Below are 15,966 nucleotides of genomic sequence, written 5' to 3' on the forward strand. Positions count from 1 at the left end.
CAGTGAGAGGCACGTGTATAAAAAAAAAAAAAAAAAAAAAAAAAAAATTTAATATCGGAAACAAAAATTAACTGGGTTCAAAGGTCATGCCTTAGCATGTTTCTTAGCATGCCTTAGCATGTAATAATTACTTATAATCATTTTATTGACAAGGTTAAAGTAAACCTAAAACAAATGGCAAAGGACGTAATTATTCCATTTAACATCTTCATTAAGGATTCTTTTCCCTAAAAAGTTGAAAATAAGGCCAAAACACAATTGGGGCATTGTGACATCTATAAAATTAAGAGTCAACAAATAATCTTAACTATATTATTATTTTTGTTTTACAATACTTAAAAGAATTCAGGAACAGAACCCTTAATTGACTAAATTATGCAAGACGTGACTGCATCTCAAGTGAGGCACAGACAAAACAATATGAATGGTGAATGGTGTTAATCAATGGAAAGTAACGTCATGTAACGTCACCTTAAGAACCGAAAAACTATACACTGCAAACTGAGAAGATGCTGGGATAACTGTTCAAGAAAGGCATACAATTTTAAATGGAAAAATGCCTCAGGGCCAGAACGAAGAGGTTTCAGTTCTAATGCTAATAACTGTGACTAGCACTGGCCACCTAGAGAAATGTGGGAAATTCGTGGCTTAGCAAGAAAGAGTCCCTGGACAGATTGATGGTACCTGTCCTAGTTGGACCTGTAAAGTATATACATCTTTTGAGGGAAGAAGGAAAATGCTGGTACACGTTCCGTATTTTTGAACCTTGCTCTAGGTAAAAATCAGAGCGCTAGCACAAGGCGACAGATTCCGTTACTGATGGGTATCACAAAGCTAACCTCCCCCAGACTCAGGGTCCTTTCTACTGTGCAAGTTATAGGAAAAACGGCACCCTAAAATATGCGAGTCCCTCTCCTGGGGCTTCCAAGATTTTTAATTAAAGATGAAAGCCATAAAAGATCAGAAGAATATGAGAAAGCCAGAAGCAAGAACGGTGCTAGGGCCTCAGCAGCCCTGTTAACAGAAGCGAATTCCAGATCATAAAATGCTTAGAGAGCAGAAGGGTGTAGAAACGATCATGTTGGCGCAAAGGCAATGAGAACGCTATTAATCCTCATTTACTACCACAGGTTGTAATACTAAAGAGGGCCCAAGGGTGTACATCAGACTATCTGAGCAGGCCCACCCATGGGGTGTTCTTTCCTGGGTTAAATTCCAAAACCATGTAAGTGTCTGGGTTTTTTGCTTGTTTATCATCATCCCAGGAGGTCTACTGCTTGGGTTTCAAATATGTACTCTAAATACACGATGAGCCAAACATACTGTTTTTATTTCTATCAATCCATTCTAGGCGCAATGGCTCAATGAAATCATGTACTTCACTTTGAATTAATCAGTTTGATAAAAAGGAGTTTAGAATGGTGGTTCATAAATCAGAACATCCAAGAGGACGCCCATAAAACAGCCTTCAAAAAATTTACAAAAAAATAAAAAATAAAAGAAGAGAGGTTTCTTTTTGGTAGAATACTGAATATGAAACAAGTCAAAAGGCCAAAAAGGGGCACATGCCTGCCCACTGCTGTATCCCTCTCATTCATCTCACATCTCGGTCTTCTCTCTGAAGTCTTTCTTATTCAGTCTCAATTAACTTCTGGCGTCTTTGGTACCAGCTGGTGCAAAGAAAGAAGCGGAAGAAAATCCACAAAGTGAACCATAGTACTGAGGCTATTGAGAGCACTGGACAGTAATTTTAGAGAGTACTATTAGGCTATACTAAATCAGAAGATGAATCATAACTCAAAAATCATTTAAAGCTACTTTTTTTTTTCAGCCAGCTATCAGAAATGTTACTGCTTTAAAAATTAAAGGCAGCTCTCTTGCTTGCTCTCATTCTCTGAGAATACATTTAGTACTGAGTACAAATTAATTTCCAGTTATTAGGGCATTTAAAGGAGTCATTTTTCTAACAACGACTGAGTTGGTATAACTGATTCACTTTGTTGTAAAGCAGAAACTAACACACCACTGTAAAGCAATTATACTCCAATAAAGATGCTAAAAAAAAAAAAAGACTGAGTTGGCCCTGATGAGACTATATCAGCCTTTAAAGATTTAATTCCTAGGAACTACAAGGTTGCTGAGCATGTGTGAGACTCAAAGCAGAGAAAAGAAAAAATATTGCTTTTAAGTTGTCTGATTCCTGAGAGAATATTCAAGTACAATCATAAAAAGATCAAAAGAAAATCTACAAAGCTTGCTAAAGGTTGAGAAGATGCCTGCCTGATATATACACATATGCATGTACATATATGACATGTATGTGTATAAATTGTATTAGATTATCAGAAACCATTATGAAATGTTAAATTAAAAATGTAAACAGTCAAGAGAGAAACAAAAGCAAAGACTACTCACTGAGCAACAGAAAAAATATACACCATTAAAAATCAACCTGGCTCAACCACTTCCAGCCAGACGAGATGCTTTGTTTAAGATGCCAAAGTAGATATCTGACAACAAAACGCAACAAAAGGCATAAGTAGTCAATAGCGACTTTCTTTTTCCACCAGACCATCAATCACTGGAGTTAATGACAATGGATAGAGAGCTGTCTAAACCGCTAAGAACAAAGGGAAAAAGTAGCAAAGTATTCTTCTGGAGAAACTGAGAAAATCACACCTTGAAAGGACTCAATGACAATTCACAAAATGTCAGCCTTGCTCAACTCTCTGGACTTAGATGTCATCCTGATTTCAAGACCTGGTTATACTATTCCTGTATGCTCTGAAAATCATTTCCATCTGATGTTTAGTGCTTTAGAAAAGAATCAAGGCCATACCCTCATCTACAACCCTTGGATAGTTAGAATAATCACATAGCTGGAGGCTCCTAAGATCCAAAGGCTTGTCAGTGCCTTTATTCTCAAAGTTTCTCAGGTGAATCCTCCATTAGAAATTTTCCTTCATCCATAAACATTCCCATATTCCCTACTTTTACTAACAGTTAAATGAAAATGCTGCTGTGTAAGGGAAATCCTTTTTTGGCCCTTTGAAAACTGATACTAATTTAAGAAGTCACCCTTTGTCTGCCATTAATTAAAATGTACACTACTGAGTTTATCTGCTCAGAGTACAGAAGTCATGTTAGGAAGAAAACTTTCAACACAGAGCTCAAATTAAAACAAAGGCTTTGAGCTGTGGATCTGCAGACAGGTAGTTTGTACTTACACCTCCCCATTTAAAGTACTGCATCTACAGCATGTGGCAAAGAAAAAGTACAGCTGTAACACAGTTGAAGGGATTGCCAAATTCCAAATTTAGCTTTCTATATCAAGGTAACAATTAAATTTTACATTATCCCCTAAAGGGTCTAGCTATTATTTTTTTTTAAGCTCTGATGAGAAATTAAATTACTGCTTTACATTTGGAAGTACAGGTAACTACAGTTATTGTGGCATTTCATGGTTTCCAATGGAACCAAGATCCCTACTGTGTCTTCCTAAACTGGTTGCTATGAATGACTAGATAGTCCAGAATGGACAGTAATTAAGTAACTCCGCTTCTCTCTCTCAAGTAGATAATATCTGTTGAGACCTCAAATTTTATTTGACAGACTTAATTTGGGATAAAATAACTCTAAATATGCTTTTCAAATTCTCAGGGTCATATAGGGAGGTCTAATAAAAATTCTTCTCAAGCATTTTTCCAAATGATTTGAGTAAGACAATTTTTCCCATACAATGGATTGAGTCAGACACAATTTTTTAAAAGTAATTTGTTTATTTCAGTGATTAACAACTTTTCTTTTCTCCCCCACATGGCTGCATGGCGCAGCTTGTGGGATCCTAGTTCCCCGACCAGGGATTGAACCCTCACCCTCAACAATGAAAGCGTGGAGTCCTAACTACTAGACCGCCAGGGAAGTCCCAACAACTTTCTTTTTAGTATGAGTGTATTTATGAGAAAAGTATAAATCTTTTTTAAAATTTTAATCGAATCAGCCTTTTTCAAGTCCCATGGAAAAATCTCTACTCTTAAAACTTGAGTTCCTACTTTGCTGAATAAGCAAATGAGGAATACTATGTTTTCACCATTAAATTGTTACTATCTGGACATATTAAGACAATTAACAAAAGGAGGGAAGCCGTCTAATTGTTCTTCCTGTAATTAGATCACAGCCATCTCTTTATTACCAGCAAGCCAGGTACGCCAGCAGGCTTGCCACTAGCCTAACAAATCAAACTCCCTATGTTTAAAGACTGGTACTGAGGACCAGAAACACAAATAAAGCTCGAATAACTAAGTAAGCTGTAGAGGTAGAAAAAAAAAACTTCAGAGTTTAAAGTTCCAAGAACACACAACTCCATCCCATCCCCTCTCCCTACCCGCTGATGTGAGGTTGTTAATATTCAAATCTGCATAAATTATCCCTTAATTATCTGCAATTAATATACAACAGTGATTTGCATGCCCCCAAAGTCTCTATTAGCCATTTCGGACAATTACAACAATAGTGAACACCCAGGTATACTACATGCCAGGCAGTGTTCTAAGTGCTTTGGTGCTCTTCAAATGAAAATCAGAATTCGCCATTCAAATTTCTACAAAAGTTATAGGGGACCTTGTTAAAACACCTATTTAGTAAAGACCTATATATTTATACAACTTGGATTCAGTCAGCTACAAAGCCATTTTTCACTCAAAGATTTTGTTGGATAATTGTATGAAAAAATAGAGAAATATATTAAGGTTATGCTACTATATAAATAAAAACAGTGAACAAATTGTTAATTTATTTGGTAAATGAAAAACCTATTTCTAACAAACCACTGAAACAGCAAAATGATGGTTGTATCACTTGCTTAACGGGAAATTTTAATGAGCAGACAAAACAAATGCTAATATACTCTAAAAAAGAAACAATAGAAATGAAATGGAAAGACACATTGCATATTTTCAGTGTAGCTATATTTAATGAAGTCTAAAAAACCTTCACTTTTAAAAGTCAGCATGAATTTTTTTAAGTGCAAGAATAATTTGCAGTAAATAGATTCTTTGCTACATAATGCCAATACTTTTGGATTTTCTTTGCCGATTTGTTAGTTGAAGTATTACTAAAAAAACATAAAAGTATGGGCATTACAAATTCATCTTAAAAGCTAGGCAGTGGCTATCGTATTTAACAATTTGCAATACTTGCATGAAGGTTTTAAATTTGTTTATAACACCCCAAATAATTTACAAATGGAATTCTATAAAGATGTGTTTCATCACTCTAAAATGTGACGATCTTTCCCCCCTGTATGTTTTAAACTGTTCCAAGTGTATTTACTTAGCTCTTAAATAGTTACAGAATTCAGTCATAGGTTGTTATGAAATGTGTCCTCCAAAAACATATGTTTAAGTCCCAACTTCCAGTACCACAGAATGTGACCTTATTTGGAAATAGGGTCATTATAAACATAATTAGTCAAGATGAGGTCATGCTGGAGTAGGGTGGGCCCCTAATCCAATATAACTGGTGTGCTTTTAAGAGGAAAATTTAGATACAGACAAGCATTGAAAGAAGATGTGAAGAAGACACATGATGGAAAACAGCCATGTGATGACACAGGCAGAGATTGAAGTGACATATCTACAAGCCAAGAACAACAAGGATTGCTGAGAACTTCCAGAAGTTGGGAAGAAGGAAGGATTCTCCTCTAGAGCCTTCAGAGAGAGAATGGCCCTGCCAACACCTTGATTTCAGACTTCTAGCCTCTAGAACTATGAGAAATTAAGTTTCTGTTGTTCTAAGCCACGCACTTTTTGGTATGTTGTTACAGCAGCTCTATGAAATTAATTATACAGACCATATATTATAATTAGAATCTACCTGTCCAAAAGAGCATTTTCTAAGGAAGGCATAGCTTTGAAGTCAGCAAACCCAGGGTTCAAACACCTATGCAAATCAAAGGCTGTGTGACCATGGATTTGAGTTTGCTTATTTGTAAAGAAGGGAAAATGAATCCTACCAAACAGTGTATTTCTGAAGATAAATTATATAGAATGTCAATGATACAGACGTTAAAAATTTTCTGTCCACTCTCAAACCCCTCTCCCTGTAATAAGAATGTATTTTAACATATGGTCAGACACTATTTGGCTAACAATTCAGAAAGTAATATGATAAAAAGAGGACTGTAATTCAAATATTATTAAATAAATTTTATAAAAAACACTGTCCTGGGCTTCCCTGGTGGCACAGTGGTTGCGAGTCCGCCTGCCGATGCAGGGGACACGGGTTCGTGCCCCGGTCCGGGAGGATCCCACATGCCGCGGAGCGGCTGGGCCCGTGAGCCGTGGCCGCTGAGCCTGCGCGTCCGGAGCCTGTGCTCCGCAACGGGAGAGGCCACAACAGTGAGAAGCCCGCGTACCGCAAAAAAAAAAAAAAAAAAACAAAAAACACTGTCCTAAATGAAGCCCTGATAGCGTTACTACTTAGAAATCTCTAAATCTTTACCCTGGGTATGACCACAGTGCTATGTGATGTGATGTTTTTCAGAACCTTCTAAGAAGGTAAATGCTACCTTTGCCTATCTAAAAAGGCTCAAAGTAGTTTCAACAACCAGAGGAGATCAATTCTTAAACAAGTTATCTTTTATACTTTCAAAGATTATTTATTTAATACAAGTCTTCTGATTTTACTAATATTCTTACTAATGTGTAAACTGACCCAAGTTCAGTAATAAACACAAGACTCATGTCATTAAAAAGCGACTGTTCAAATGCAAGAACTTTTTATTTCATGTAATAATCATAACATAAGCAAATAATAATTAACTTTGGCAAGATTAGTAGAAATAGAAGTATAACTCACAAATATGATAAGCATGTTCCCCTGATGTTTGGATTAGGCAGTAATATGGCCACAATGTTTAGAATCATCTGTCCAAAGACTTTGGAAAAGGTGATCAAAGGCCAGCACCATGACATGCTGTGGATTAAACCTCATATGAATCTAAGTTTAGTGACTTGAAGAAAGCCTAGAATCAGGTCATATATTCTAATAAAGTGAAATAACTGTAAATTATTCACTACTACCAAAGACAACAGCTAACCTCCAGACTGCTTGAATTCAAGTGGTGAATAACGACTAACTTTGAAAGCTTACTACGTGTAAAGATAACTTTACATATTTCGCGTATTTCAAGCCACGGAATATTCCTAATATATGAGTTTTATACACAAGAAAACTGAGTGCTAAGTTTTGGCTAAATATACAGTGTATAACCGCCACATTTTAGAAAGGAGCTGCCAAAGCCACAAAAATATAAATTTGGAAGCTATCACTGGCTCTGCTTTACAAGTATTAACACATTTTAAAGAATAAAAAAGTTTTGAAATTTTATTTAATTTGTGGGAAAAGGTGTTTTCAAAAAGAAATCTTATTTAATATCAATGCAACACAAACCTGCCTCCAAAGTAGCAAGTTATTTAGAAAGTTAACAATATTACACTATGGTATCACTTTAAGAAAAAAACATATCCTGAAAGTAGAATCTAAGAAAATGAAGCTGAAGTGAACGTTCAGACACCGGAAAAGAAGACAGCCCCAAGTACACCTCTAACAGTGAAAACACAAGTTCAGTGTTTCACTGCAGCCTCACCCTATAAGGATAAGCCTGGTACGCATGTTACGTTTTTCTGCACAAATTTATTTGCCTTTTCTAAAGAGAAGAGGAACTAACAGTTGGTGAACCTCTGCCACATGTGCCTGGCACTTTATTAAGTGGTACATGTTAATTTTTTAATCTGACAGGCCTGGGTTTCAATCTTTGCTCAAATATTTACAAGTGGTGAGATCTTAGGATATTAAATCCGTGACTCAGGTTTCTCTTAGTAAGAGATATTAAAGCAACAACTACCTCACAGGACTTAATGAGAATTATATTATGCAGGTAATAAAATCATCCCAGTTCTTGTCACACAGTATATGCCTATTAAATATTAGCTAATATTATCATCAGTTAAAAAAAAAAAAAAGCAGCCCTGCAGGCCAGCTTTTAAGAAATGATACTTCAAGGCGCAGTAACTTGTCCGAAGACATATATTTAGAAATGTTAGTTTTGAAAACCCAAAGGCAATAAAACCTATGCGCTCTTAAAAAGTGTTCCAATATTGTTAACCTTTCCCTCTGTTCCTCCTGCTTCCTCAGCTGGTCTTTTACAGAAGAGAAAACTTATTTCATTGACTCAAGGTATTTAAATGCTGGAAACGACCTTAGAAATCACTAAGCAAAGGAGTAGCAAATTGCTTTCAACAGACAAATCCAACTGATAGCCTCTGCCTGGAATGATAGGTCAAAAAGGAGGCTGGGAGGTGCTGTGATGAGAATTCTGAGAAAGGCAGAAAAATAAGATACAACAGTGACAGCCGCCCACGGACTGAGCGATAGTGGTGGGAGGACAACAACACAGGTCAATCAAGTGCTACCTTCTGCCGCTGCTGTGTGGGTTTCATACGCTCATTAAACTAACTCATCTAATTCTCACTAAACTCAGGGCTCAAGGTCACAAGTTCCAAGTGCACTCTCTACCACCTACTGGGCTCTGCATAAGCATGCCTTCAGCTTCCTTCACTACAGGTCACCCTACTATCCAAAGCATCTCACATTTCTCATACAATATAAAGTTAGCCCATTAGCACCATTCTACCCCTTGATATACTACACATATTTTACAGATTACTTAGAATATTTGTTCTATATCTTGACTAGAACAAGGCAGAGTAATTCTAAGTATATATGAGGTGAAGAGCCCCCTGGGGGGGGGAAAAAAAGATCTAAGTAGAGGGGAAGAAAAATGTCTGCGCAAAGCTCATGCCAAAATAAACCACTGACTTGCATTAGTCTTTGATGTGCACCCCACATCTAAGTGTAACATTACTAGAGTAACATTACTAGTAACATTACTCCTAATATACTAGTAACATTACTCCTAATCCCTGATAAGCTTAATGCTTGCAGTTTTGGTCCCAAAGGGACCCTTTTTATAGTCAAAGCATTTAATTACATGATACATCTAGTAAATTTTTCTTTGAGGTATCTGATAACAAAGTTTCACCTGGGTCAAAAATACTTCCAACAAAACCATCTCATATGTGTCATTCTTTCATTCCTTTCTTGCTATAATAATTCATTTTTAGATTAACACTTGAATTTAAAACATCTGTGATGGACTTCTCTATTTTTTATTCACCCTCCAACACCAATGACCACAATTAACTGTATACTTTATTGAAACACTAAAAATAATTATGTATCACTATTTTAAAAAAAGGTTAAAAAATCTCAAGTGTATGGTACATTATTTGCATATTTTAACATATCTAAAGTGGTGATATGTGGAAGGTATGTGTGTGTGTGTTGGTGTATGAACGTGAGTATGTATCTCCCCAGGAGATTCTGTATTAGTAAGTCTGTGGTGACCATCCCCCCAGTATTTTCAAAAAGCTCCACAGGTGATTCTTCTGTCACACATTTCCTGGCTGAGAACCACAGAGAAAGTGTATTTCATATAGCTTTCAATACACATGCCCTCATTTAAAGTATGCCCCCGAAGAAAACAATTTGTGCCATTAATTTTAAATTCTAGTTCTAGAAAGTTTTGCTGGATCAAGGTATCTTGTTTTTCATCTCCCATTAAAAAGTGTAGCAACCTTATTTTTTCAGAAGTAGAAAATAAAATTTTTAGAGCCTACAACTTAAGTTAGTTTAAAAGATGTTTCCTATAAAACCACAGCATCATCAATTAAGGAAACATTTATAATTCTATGCCACACTGTAATATTTATGATTTCTTACATAATTTTAATTTATTTTGCCTATCTTAAAAATGAATATACACTTGCTCTCTTCTTCATTATGTAAAATATTTAAAGAGTAAAATGTTAATGCTTTTTTTCTTTGAAAGAGTTAAAAGCCCTTAAAACATTTTAATATAGCACCCAATAATGATGAAGGCACATAAGGTATAACAAAATTATTTTTAATCAAATGTTAAATTTTTTTCATTAAATGTTGTGCCCATCTAAAATATAAACAATGACAAAAAAAATCAGAATTTTTCTAAATCACTTACTGAGTAAGGGAATATATATATATATACACACACACACACACACACACACACACCAAAAAAATACCGTATTTCTTTGATCCTAAGACACATTTTACATTTTGACATTTCTGAATTACAAATGTGTCTTATAATCGCTGGCATGTCATATTGGAAGCATTTAAAAATTTCTGAATGGTGCTTCTTACAATCAATGACACCTTAGATCTGATGAACTAGTGTTTATAAGAAAATACTTTTTCAAATTAAAAGAGGTAACTTTCTTTTTAAATGTAACAAAACTGTTCCATTCCCAAAACAACCCCAAATTTGTGAAAAATGGCCAATAAATTTGGTGAAGCAACTGAATTATCAGAACAAGAGCAACTGCTCTGGTAAGAATGTAATAGTTTAAATAATAAATTGTATAATTAATTAAATGAAGTCATTTTTAGAGTTTTAAACAAATAATTTTATACTATTCCATCTTCCAATGCTTTCTAAGTATTCTGTACACCCTACACATTGAAATAAAATTAAAATAAAGGAACATTCCGCCTATGATATGCTGTAAAGACTACCTTGCTTTAAAATAAGTTTCTATCGACAACATAAAATGATCAAACTACAGTATATGCATTCATGCTAAGAAAAGAAGCCAATGTTTAATGAAATGTTTAAACACATAAAAAAAATTTAGAAATTAATGTCTATTAACGCTGCAATCTACTAATACCACACTAAGTCCTATCATTTTCTAACATATCACAAATCAAAACACTATGTGATCTCCTGTCTAATGTAATTATTGCCTGCAGCACTTCAACTGTTTTATTAAAGTATTTAGGTACTCCTTGCATATTTCTAATTGCTAGCATTCTAGTGACAGCAGTACTGTGATCAAAAGCATCAAAAATGTGATAGGACTTATGTGAAACTTAGCAAAGTAAGACAATTAACTTTTCTCTCCACCGTTTAAAAAAAAATAGTGAACGTAAATATCAATTTTGGAAATTCAGTATGAGGGTGAATAATATCCTTTCACTCAAACATTACACAACAATACAAGGATAAAGTGAGCCTAACTACACATAATTATTTTTCAGCTGTTTTAAGAATGTCACACATTTCCAAGATGGGATTCTAGGAGACAGTACTGACAACTGATTAGGTAACTTCCACCAACAGAATCGTCAAACCAGTGCAATACTTGTACACATTTTGTTTTCAAGTTTGCACATGAAGGCCCAAGGGTGATAAAAAGCTTGGGATCAAAAGTCACTGAAAAGTCTCACTTTCTTTTTTATTGCTACTTAATCCAAGTGAACGTCACTTAATTTTGATAATGATAAATGTAACTAAAGTAGTTTGAGAGAAATCCCAGTTAATATAATTTCCTTAAGGACAAGGCTAAATCTTTCCAGAATATTAAAACTTCGTACCAATGTCACAGTTTTTCCCATTACCCCAAGGAAATGATCTGAAACCAACTCGAATTATTGGACTGAATTCAATTACCCTAGAAATAAACACCAAACTCCCTCTCTCATCCACTTTTCCAAAAAACAAAATAAATAACGTACTATTTCTATTTCAGAACCTACAAGAAGAAAAGACTTTATTTTTGGCGAGAATCCTTAAAGATCTATAGCTCATCAGAGGGAAGCAAAAATCACCCAATGTTCAATGGCTGGTGTACTCCATCATGTCTTTTGGTGCGGGGTGGGGTGGGGGGCTTGACAAATGTAACTTAAGAATTTTAGGTAAATAGAACAAATGAGGAATTACTGGAATAGGAGACAAAGCAACTGTTCATGGGACCAAATGAAAGCCATCATTAGAAATGGAAAAACATCAATGGTTTTATATATATGTGTATATATGTAAAACCCAAAGGAGAAACAAACAGCAAATAAATGAAAAGCAAAAGCAAAAACATAATAATAATAAATAAAACAGGAAACTTATCCCAAATTTTTCTGCTACTCAGTTTACCTTGGAGGCTAATCTGAACAGCGTTATGCAGAGCCTACAAAACACATGACGGACACATTGTTTCTGGTATACAAGTTAATGTTTTAAAATCCACCAACACTACTCTACATTTTGTGCAACTGAGAAATTCACTTCAGGCAAGTGACCGGTAAGTACTTTAGTATAAGCACTATCTATGCAGAATAGCAAATAGTGTGAAACAAAGCAATGCAAGCATTTACGTGGAATTCAGCTTGATGCTAAATCTGGCTTCATGCTTAACTGTATTAAAAGAGAATTGCCAAACTGCCAATGTATTTCTTTACAATATTTCTTATTTTATCATCACAAAGGCTAAGAGCTGTAACTATGAGCAATGTCAATTAGCCAAATTTCTCTTATTTTCTATCCAGTTTTAAAGAATATTTTATTATCTAAACTACCAACTTTCTATTTTTCTCTGTATGTGCATGAAAATAGACGTACAGAGAAAGAAAACTCTACATGACTTATGCAATAAATATACACAGATATTACACACATACTAATGAGACTGCATGATTTTTATATCAAAGTACATGCTTTTTTCAACCACATGGTTCTTTGTTGTTGTTATTACGAGTAATAGAAAAATTCTGCAACAACTAAGCACATGCTGCTTAATGATCCATGGTTTAAAGAATCTGTAGGTTAAAAAAATACAATTCCTAGAACACTGTTATCAAACAAATAAGTTTTATTGGCATCTAAAAACAAAATTCACCCAACATTGAAACGTACTTTAATATTTATGTTGTTTTCTTTTTTTTCTTTTTTCTTTTTTACTCACTGCAGTATGAGGAACAAATCACAAACACTTACTTTGGAGAAACAGAGACCATAGTGTAGATTTTACAAAATCACTTTTTAAAATCTCTGTATTGTGCTCCTCAAATATCTAGAGCCAGTCTTTGCATAAAATATCACAGCTTTGTCTATTACCTTAAAATTCTGCAGCAGCCTAAAGATATGGATAAGATATACCACCGCTTGCTATTTTGAAATATATCTATTACCATATCCAACCTAATGGTAGTAGCTAAAAAATTCTTTCTTCCATAGGAAGTCTCTGACAAGCTGTTATTCATTTCCTTGAAGTTAAAAGAATCTGGGGGCAACATTTATATTTTATCAGAAAAATAAAAAAATGTTTACCTACCATGTTCATATTAAGAACAATGTCTATACAAGTCAGTTGTACAATTATTTTAAGAGAAAGGTGAACATGAACATCAGATTAACTTAATTCTGGCAGACAAAAGTGAACAACTATGGTCCAGTCAGCCATTAATCTATTACAGAGAGATGACAACTTTACAAAATGTATCTTTTACCTACTGAGTGATGATTATGTCCCCTCAGTTTCTGTGCTTTCTACCACTGGTTCACTCTCTATATCAGCAACTGTGTCACTCTTCTCCTTGTTTATTTCACTTGAAGATGTCAGTTTTTCATAAAGTTCAGGATCACTCTGCGCTGGTAAAGGTGGTGGCTGAGCATGTCTCTCGGTATTTTCACCATTAACCTGAGGCACATTATCACCTTTTCGTTGAGAAGTGGCCCCTTCAAAAAAATCAAAAACCCGAGCATGAGGAGGGGGGACCCAGGTGTTTTGAATTCTATCTCGTCCAAAACGATTTCCATTAATTTCTCTGCAGAAATCAAAATCTCTGTCATCCCTATCCCTTTGCCTCTCCCAGGGTCTTCTGCGGTCATCAAAATCTCTGTGAACTTCTTGTCCAAATCCTCTGTTCCAAGGACCACTTCTAGGATCAAACCGATAGTTTCCAGACCGAAATCTACCTCTTTCTTCATGTAAGCCTTTTGGACCACCATAGACAGGAAGAACCCGATGCTCTCTCTCGTCAAAATCTCTATGCCCCCAGGGCTTCTCTGGAGTAAAGCCAAAGTGGTCTCTTCGACCAAGATGATCTATGCCTGGCCTCACAAGATTCTCTCTAATATCTACAGGAGGTCTTCCAAAATGATCTCTACCATCTAATGGAGGCCTTCCAGGACCTTCTCTTGGATCTACAGGCCGTCCAACCACATCCCTAACATCCACCGGGGGAGGTCTACTAATGGTTTCCCTGGTTTCTATGGGAGGAAACCGGTAATCTCTATCTCCTTCCTGTTGAATGTTATCATTCCCAAGTGGTATCCTTTTTTCTGGATTAGCAACATTGTCTACACTTTGTCTTCCAGGAACTAGAAAAGGTCTTTCAGGTGGACTAAAAATATCTCCTGGAGCAAAAGGACCACGGGGTGGTGGATGAAGAGCTGAATCAAATACCGCTGGGGGAGGGAGTCCCCGCTGAGGTGGAATTCCAGGCTGCATTAAAGGGAATCTTGGTCCAGGTGTTTGTGGTATTAGTCCTGGACGAATGTCTATCATTGGCATTGCAGGCATCCTTTGATTAGAAAGATTTAAAGGGGGTAAGTTTTGAGGCCCAGCTGGTGGCTGCGTTCCCAAAAGTCCAGAAGTATTTGGAACACTGGGTGGCTGTACTCCTATAAGTCCGGAATTGTTAGGTATATTTGGGGGTAGCATGCCCAGAAGTCCAGAACTACCCGACACACTTGGTGGCTGTATTCCCAAAATTCCAGAGTTATTTAGAATATTTGGTGGCTGGGCTCCAATAATCCCAGAACTGTTGGAAACATTAGATGGCCGGACTCCAAGAATTTCATTATTACTTGATACATTTGGTCTTTGGACTCCCAGAATTCCAGAATTGTTCGTCACATTTGGCGGCTGTCCTCCTAAAATCGCAGAGCCACCTGAAACATCATTTGGAATCACTAAAATGGAAAGAAGAAAAATAACACAAACAATCATTCTGGTGTGAAAAGGAAACTATGTTTATAATTATTAATGCTATAATTTCCAGTAGTTAGCTTAATAAGCTACTTGTGTCCCCCCAAGAATCCAGGTATACTAGATATTAAAAAATTAAAGCTAAAATTATTAATACCATACGTGGTGAAATTTAAATATTAAAACATAAGTGGGGCTGCTACCTAAAATCTTTACATGAAATCTTTTTAAGTTAAACAAGGTTTTATACTGATTCTCCACCTTTAACAAAAGTCTTTCTAAAGTACAAACAATTCTTAATATATACTAACAGTGGTGCCATAAAAAAAGGACTTTGGTTCTGAAGATCCTAGGGGCAGGACATGAATAAAGACACAGACGTAGAGAATGGACTTGAGGACACCGGGAGGGGGAAGGGTTAGCTGGGACGAAGTGAGAGAGTAGCACTGACATATATACACTACCAAATGTAAAATAGCTAGCTAGTGGGAAGCAGCCGCATAGCACAGGGAGATCAGCTCGGTGCTTTGTGACCACCTAGAGGGGTGGGATAGGGAGGGTGGGAGGGAGACTCAAGAGGGAGGAGATATGGGGATATATGTATATGTATAGCTGATTCACTTTGTTATAAAGCAGAAACTAACACACCATTGTAAAGCAATTATACTCCAAGATGTCAAAAAAAAAAAAAAAAAAAAAGATGTATAGTGTAGCCAAAAGAACACTGAGCTTGCAGGTTTAAAAAAACTAAAAAAGAGAGTTTAATTCCTGGCTCTGCTACTTGAAGCCTGTGTTGTGTGGCATCATGCAAGTAAATAAACTACTTTACAGTTGCAGGAAGAAAAAAAAAAAGGACTCACGGCTTTCAAAACTATATTTATCTTCTAAACCTAGCTGGATATCTGGTAGTAGTTACTTATAACTAATACTTGTTTGTTTTAATCTTTCTGTAAGTATACATATTTTGTGCAATCTTATTTTGATAACACATTAAAACAGTTCCAATAGGCCAAAAAAAGGAGGAGAAGGAGTCTTAATG

The 15,966-nt window shown here is 35.8% G+C and overlaps 1 protein-coding gene across 9 annotated transcripts in view; it reads right to left on the reverse strand.

Annotated features, from left to right (window-relative positions):
- The window catches only part of SCAF8 (SR-related CTD associated factor 8), a 180,440-nt gene that overhangs the window by 91,374 nt on the left and 73,100 nt on the right, over positions 1–15,966 (reverse strand). For 6 of the 9 annotated variants that reach the window (XM_007114518.3, XM_007114517.4, XM_055087425.1 and 3 more), the window contains one exon: positions 12,792–14,911. In XM_007114518.3, the coding sequence (XP_007114580.1) occupies positions 13,458–14,911 (1,454 nt within the window). In that variant the 3' untranslated portion in view covers positions 12,792–13,457. Of the gene's footprint in view, positions 1–12,791; positions 14,912–15,966 lie in introns of those variants that run through there. The other 3 variants (XM_028494808.2, XM_055087427.1, XM_028494807.2) reach the window with 1 other exon arrangement.

Source organism: Physeter macrocephalus, chromosome 10 (genome assembly GCF_002837175.3).
Source record: "Physeter macrocephalus isolate SW-GA chromosome 10, ASM283717v5, whole genome shotgun sequence".
In the NCBI taxonomy this organism is placed as follows: Eukaryota; Metazoa; Chordata; class Mammalia; order Artiodactyla; family Physeteridae; genus Physeter; species Physeter macrocephalus.